The following is a 5,970-nucleotide window of genomic DNA, read 5'->3' on the forward strand; positions in this document are numbered from 1 at the left end:
CATTGAACTGATATCTACCGCTTCGACACCGATTCGAGCAAGTGTTCTAAACCTGCAGTAAAGCTTGCTCTAGGCAGTCGTATTTCTCGTTAAGTCATGTCGTTCACAGAACATTTGACAAAGCGCGCTCCATGCTCGCTGACAACTACCGCATGCTAAAAAGTCTGATTGATAAATTTTCTTCGAAAGTCGGCATTCTAACAACGAGCACGAATACGGCCAGGGGTACAAACAGAAGTGGAGAACTTGAAAGTGGAAAACCATCGCTTCTATTCAATCCCGTGATAACGGCGACTTCAGTTACCATCCCCTTGTCGTCTGCTGCGTGGGTTCATGTTTGCGGCATATTCACGGGGTGAATGATGATGAATGGGCGAAGCTCCGGAGGGATTCATCGGTAAACTGTGAATCTTCCGTGTAATTCGCCCAGTCGATCATCATGTAAAGACGTGAGAAACGCTGTGTGTGTATATACACAAATCAACTTTTATTTGTTCTTAGACGATGAATGGCTTGCGATGTCCCTTCATTATGACGGCTTTATGGTCTGTGAAATGAAGGAAGAGCGGTTCCTGTATGGGTTGCAGTGGGCAATTTGCAAATACTAGGTCTATGCATGTTCCTCGGATCGTGGTAGGTTTCATATGGTCAAACGATATACGTCTGAGTGCATATCTAGAAGCCATATGTTGGATAAGCCAATTATTGTCTATGATAGCCACGTTAAAGTCTCCAAGTAGTACAAATGGTCCATTCTTGTATTTGTTCTCATAATTTCGTAACGCCGTGTCTATGAGTGTCTTGATGTTCCCGGTCGACAGGTTGGGTGCGAGGTACATGGTCATGAGGACGATTCCAGAGTCAAAGAGTTTGATGGCTGCATATTCTCCGTTTTGGCTTTGACTCGTGAGTGGTAGTCTGAGATCTTCAGCCGTTTCCGTTTGCCTCACGTAGATGGCGACACCACCTGCCGGACATTCTGACTCGTCGTCATCCACGTCACCGTCGTCTTGCACGTTCGCGAGGCGGCTCGAATCAATTTTGATTTTGAGGTACTTGTATAACGGAGAATGCTCGAGGTGTTTGAGCCACTCGTGCATGTTACGTTTCTTAACGAGACCTTTCTTATACGACGGTTTGCACACGAGCCGGCACTTGAGATGAACGTCGATGGCCACGTCGTCCGGAACGTTCCGAGGTAGGCATTGAACCGTGTTGGGGACGTTTATCGGAACGTTAACCACTTGCCCCTTGATGCGGTACTGTCCGCTTCCGTGCGTCAACCGCCTTATGCTCATGAACAGTAGACGAGGAGCGATCAGTCGTTCCTCAACGGGGTTCAGAGGCGGCAAGTGATCCGGTTTGGGTGGGTACGTGTAGCCATAAGATACGCTCTTTAGAGGCACCTTTCCCGCCACTAGCGAATTCTTGCAGCTCGAGCAAACATTGTAGTCACCGCCACTGCTGCTGCCGCCGTCGTCGGCGGGGAACTCGCGCCGAAGCACGGCAATGGCATTACCCCGAGCCTGGTCGTTCTTGATGGAAGATATCGTGACTAGACTGTTCGAGAACCACAGTCTATCACACACACCACAGCTATGGCCAAACGAAACGTCCAGGAAGTCGCGCTTGAAACGCGCGTCGGCACCTTCGTGTTCTTTCTTGGCGCGCTTTGCAGAAGCCTCTCGAACTCTCGCTTCGCGGTTCGCCTGTCGATACGCACGCTTTCTCGCCGCTTCCCGTTGTGTGGCGTTCGGCAGGTCCTGTTCACGCCGCAGCCGTGCCGCTGCGGCCTCTTTTTCACGTACGGCAGGATCTTGGCGGCGGCGTCGCGCCGCTGCAGCCTCTCTTTCACGTACGGCAGGATCTTGGTGGCGGCGTCGCGCCGCTGCAGCCTCTTTTTCACGTACGGCAGGATCTTGGCGGCGGCGTCGCGCAGCTTCACGGAGCGCTTCTGCCTCGCGCGCTCGCACATCGGGATTCTGTCTGCGAGCGCGCGCTGCTGCCGCCTTGCGCTCTCTCCGCTGTGCAGCCTTATCCATCCGGCGACTCCGAGCGCGCGCCAACAGCGAACGGATTTTATTACAACGCTCCCCCTAGCGTACGTCGCCGCACTAAATCGAACGATTGCCTTCAACCAATGACACGCGCCATATGTGACATCATTCCTATTTTATAAGATCTCGCGTCTTTCATCAACTACAAGTACCGCTTTCTAGTTTATAACATCTTGCATCTTTTCATCATCAGCTACAAGTACCACCATCTAGTAAACACTACAAGAACTAAACGAGAGGTGGCTACATACAGGAGACGGTACCGCCATCTAGTGAACACTGCAAGAACTAAAGTAGAGGTGGCTACATACAGGGGACGGTACCGCCATCTAGTGAACACTGCAAGAACTAATCTAGAGGTGGCTACATACAGGCTACAGGGGACGCACAGCCCACGCCCTAAGGAGCTTCGCCCCTAAAAGTCTGATTGATAAATTTTCTTCGAAAGTCGGCATTCTAACAACGGGCACGAATACGGCCAGGGGTACAAACAGAAGTGAAGAACTTGAAAGTGGAAAACCATCGCTTCTATTCAATCCCGTGATAACGGCGACTTCAGTTACCATCCCCTTGTCGTCTGCTGCGTGGGTTCCTGTTTGCAGCCCCGATAAGTCCGAATGTTGACAAGGACATTCTTGTAGAAAGTGCCGTTTGTTCCCGGCCTGGAGGCGAATTCGCGATGCCGCGGGCCCTCCATCGCTGTTCCAGCAAAACCTTTGCAGTGCTTCTCTTCAACCTGTCCAACAGCATCATGTGCGTGCCGTCAGGCACCATCCTTGGTACCTGTACCTACCTTGAAGCATCGTCCTTCGTAGCAGTAGTAAAGCCCTAAGCACCTTCGCCACCAAGTGCATTGCCCTTCGACTGGAATGAATTCAACTTCGACCCCAACTTGACTGCGTCACAGAAAGCTGAGATTCAAGCACTTCTACAAAAGTTCGGTGACTGCGTGGCGATATCACCCAGTGAGCCCGGTAACACTCCTTTGGTGCAGCACAAAATCGACACGGCTCTGAAATTTCCGTTCGGCATCACCCGCGTCGAGTCTCTGCCTCTGAACGCGCAGAAATCGCTAAGCAAGTTGATGATATGATTAAGCGTGGTATCATATCGCGCTCGTGAAGTCTGTGGTCGTCCCCCGTAGTTCTTGTAAAAAAGAAAGACGACACAATCAGTTTCTGTGTTGACTATCGACGGCTAAATAGTGTCACCAAGCCTGACGTGTATTCGCTTCCTCGTCTTGATGATGCTCTAGACCGCCTGCATTGTGCCCGTTTTTTTCACTACGCTGGATCTTCTTTCTGGCTATTGGCAGGTGAAAATAGACCCAAATGACGCTGAGAAGAACATCTTTATAACTCCGAATGGCCTATACCAGTTTCACCTCCTGCCATTTGGTCTCTCCAACGCTCCTGCTACATTTCAGCGAATAATGGACCGGGTTCTTGAGCAGCTCAGGTGGTCGATGGCTTTGGTCTATTTAGACAACATAATTGTCTATGCTCCCACGTTTCCCGAACAGCTCAGGCGTTTGGAAATGGCCTTGCGTGCCCTCCAAGACGCTCGCCTTTGCAATAAACCTTCCCTGTGCTTTTTTGGCTTTTCAGAAGTTAGTTACTTGGGGCACGTTGTCTGCGCCAAAAGCATTAGCCCTGATCCCACGAAGCTCTAAGCCATTGCCTGTATTCCGCCTCCCACCACGGCTAAGCAGCTTAAAAGTTTCTTGGGCTTCGCTTTATACTTCAGACGCTTTGTCCCTGACGCTTTGTCGCGCAGTACCTCTCAACAAGCTACTGAAGAAAGAAGTTAGCTGGAAATGGGGACCCGACGAAGAAGCTGACTTGCGCGACCTCAAGACTTCCCTTCAAGCACTACCGACGCTCACACACTATGACGAGAATGCCACGACGATTCTACACACTGATGCCAGTGGTCTTGGCCTCGGCGCTGTTCTCTTGCAAGTTAACCAGGACGGGCAGTAGAGACTGGTCGATTATGCTAGCCGCCGGCTGAGTGAACCAGAGAGCCGATACCACGCCTCTGAACTTGAGTGCTTGTTGGTAGTTTGGGCAGTCGAAAATTTCGTCCGTACGTTTGTGGTAAAAGCTTCACGGTCGTCACTGACAATGTCGCCCTTCACTGGCTTCAAACAAAGAAAACTCAATGCTAATTTTGCCAAGTGGGCTCTAACTGCAAGATTACAACTTTTCTATTGTACATCGCAGCGGCGCTCGCCATTAAACGCTGACTACCTTTCTCGTCACCCGACAGCTTTCAGCGACATCTCCACAGTCTGTGCAGTGCTTGATTTACGAACTACACAGCTACAAGACACAGAAATTGTCGATATAACCCGATGACTATCCGGGGAAGTACGCACTCCCAAGCGTCGTCGTGAAAGTCTTTCTGCGTCGTATGGCGCCCGAGAGGGAATTCTTTATCACCAAAATAATCGGGATGGGCCATGCGTGCCTGTTGTGCCGGTAGTCATGCGACAATCAGTGCTGTTCATGTGCCACGACGCTCCGACTGCCGGTCACCTCGGGCTGCACAAGACGCTGCCATGCATCAAAGAGAGGTTTGGTGTCGGCGCTGCACAGTGAGATTTCGCGCTACGTTTTGTCGTGCACAGTCTGTCAAGCACGGAAGGCTACCACAAATCCGCAACCAGTCCCCATGCAACCCATCCCTCCACCTGAAACACTTTTTGAGAATCTGGGACTTCATTCATATGGGACCGTTTCCACATATGTCACGTGGCAACAAGTTCCTCATCGTTGCCAAGGACTTTCTCACGAAGTGGACCAAATTCAGGGCCGTCCCTGACTCTTCGACTCTGCACGTCCTCACGTTGATCAACGAGTGCGTCATTTTTCGACACGGAACGCCATGCTTGCTCATCGCTGATCGTGGCACGGCCTTCACGTCCCGCGCATTCAGCAACCTACTGAACGACCATGAAATTCAGCATGCCGCAGTCACTCCTCAGCACCCACAAACAAACGGCCTCGTGGAACGTAGAAACCGTGCCATAAAGAACATACTTTCGTCATGTGTGAGTCCCAGTCATTACAACAGGGACGAATACATCACCGCAGCTGTCTTAGCTCTCAATGCGTCACAGCAGGATATCACACGGGAGTCACCATTCAAGTTTGTCTATAGAAGAACGCCAAGGCTTCCGCAAGAGAGTTTCTTTGGTTTGTACACATCAACGGAATACCGTCTGGATAATACCAGTACGTCGGAGCTTCTTCGGAAGTCTCGCTTTAGAGCGCACCTGGCATTAGCGCATCGTCAGGCGAAATTCCGCTCGCCTGACAATGCAACGCTGCTACAATTTCGCCTGACGATGCGACGATGCTATTAAATGCTGAACCGACGATGCTACAAGAAGTACAGGCAAAACACAAATACGTGGAATGTTAAAAAATAAGAGCGTTATGAAACTGAAAGACATACAGAGAAAATAACAAGAAAACATTCACGGTCGCGCTTCTGAATATTTAAGTGCGACGCAGCGCACGCAACTACAAATACTTATAAGCTGCTTATAATAAAATAAGTTTAAAAAGAGTCGCAATAAAAAGTTCCATACTGACCAGGCCAGCTCTTGGTGCACGTAGGGGAGTTGACAGGGCGTCGCTGAAGATCACGCCAGCTTAGTAGACGACGAGGGTGCCCGGTATTGCTGCCGTTTTGATACGTTGCGCGGGTCACTCTGCTGGCCGTCTACGCGATACTCGCGACACCGACGACCGCACTTATTCCTGACTGCACGTCAACTGCTCATTCCAAAGCAGTCCAAACTCTTTCGGGACGTCCCGTCCCCTCTCGAGTTCATTTATTCTTCCTCTACACATGTTTCTCTTTTCGGTACAGGTGTAAAAAAGACGCGGCGGTGCCGCCGCTG

General features: G+C 50.7%; 1 protein-coding gene across 1 annotated transcript; it reads right to left on the reverse strand.

The window, feature by feature from the left end:
- Positions 1-345: 345 nt before the first annotated feature.
- LOC142803514 (uncharacterized) lies at positions 346-2,310 on the reverse strand. Its single transcript, XM_075888639.1, has 2 exons — positions 1,959-2,310; positions 346-1,844 (listed from the first exon to the last, which is right to left on the reverse strand). The coding sequence occupies exons 1-2, from the start codon at positions 2,040-2,042 to the stop codon at positions 498-500; spliced, it is 1,431 nt and encodes a 476-aa protein (XP_075744754.1). The 5' UTR covers positions 2,043-2,310; the 3' UTR covers positions 346-497.
- Between the last annotated feature and the right edge of the window lie 3,660 nt (positions 2,311-5,970).

Source organism: Rhipicephalus microplus, chromosome 3 (assembly GCF_043290135.1).
Source record: "Rhipicephalus microplus isolate Deutch F79 chromosome 3, USDA_Rmic, whole genome shotgun sequence".
NCBI lineage: Eukaryota > Metazoa > Arthropoda > Arachnida > Ixodida > Ixodidae > Rhipicephalus > Rhipicephalus microplus.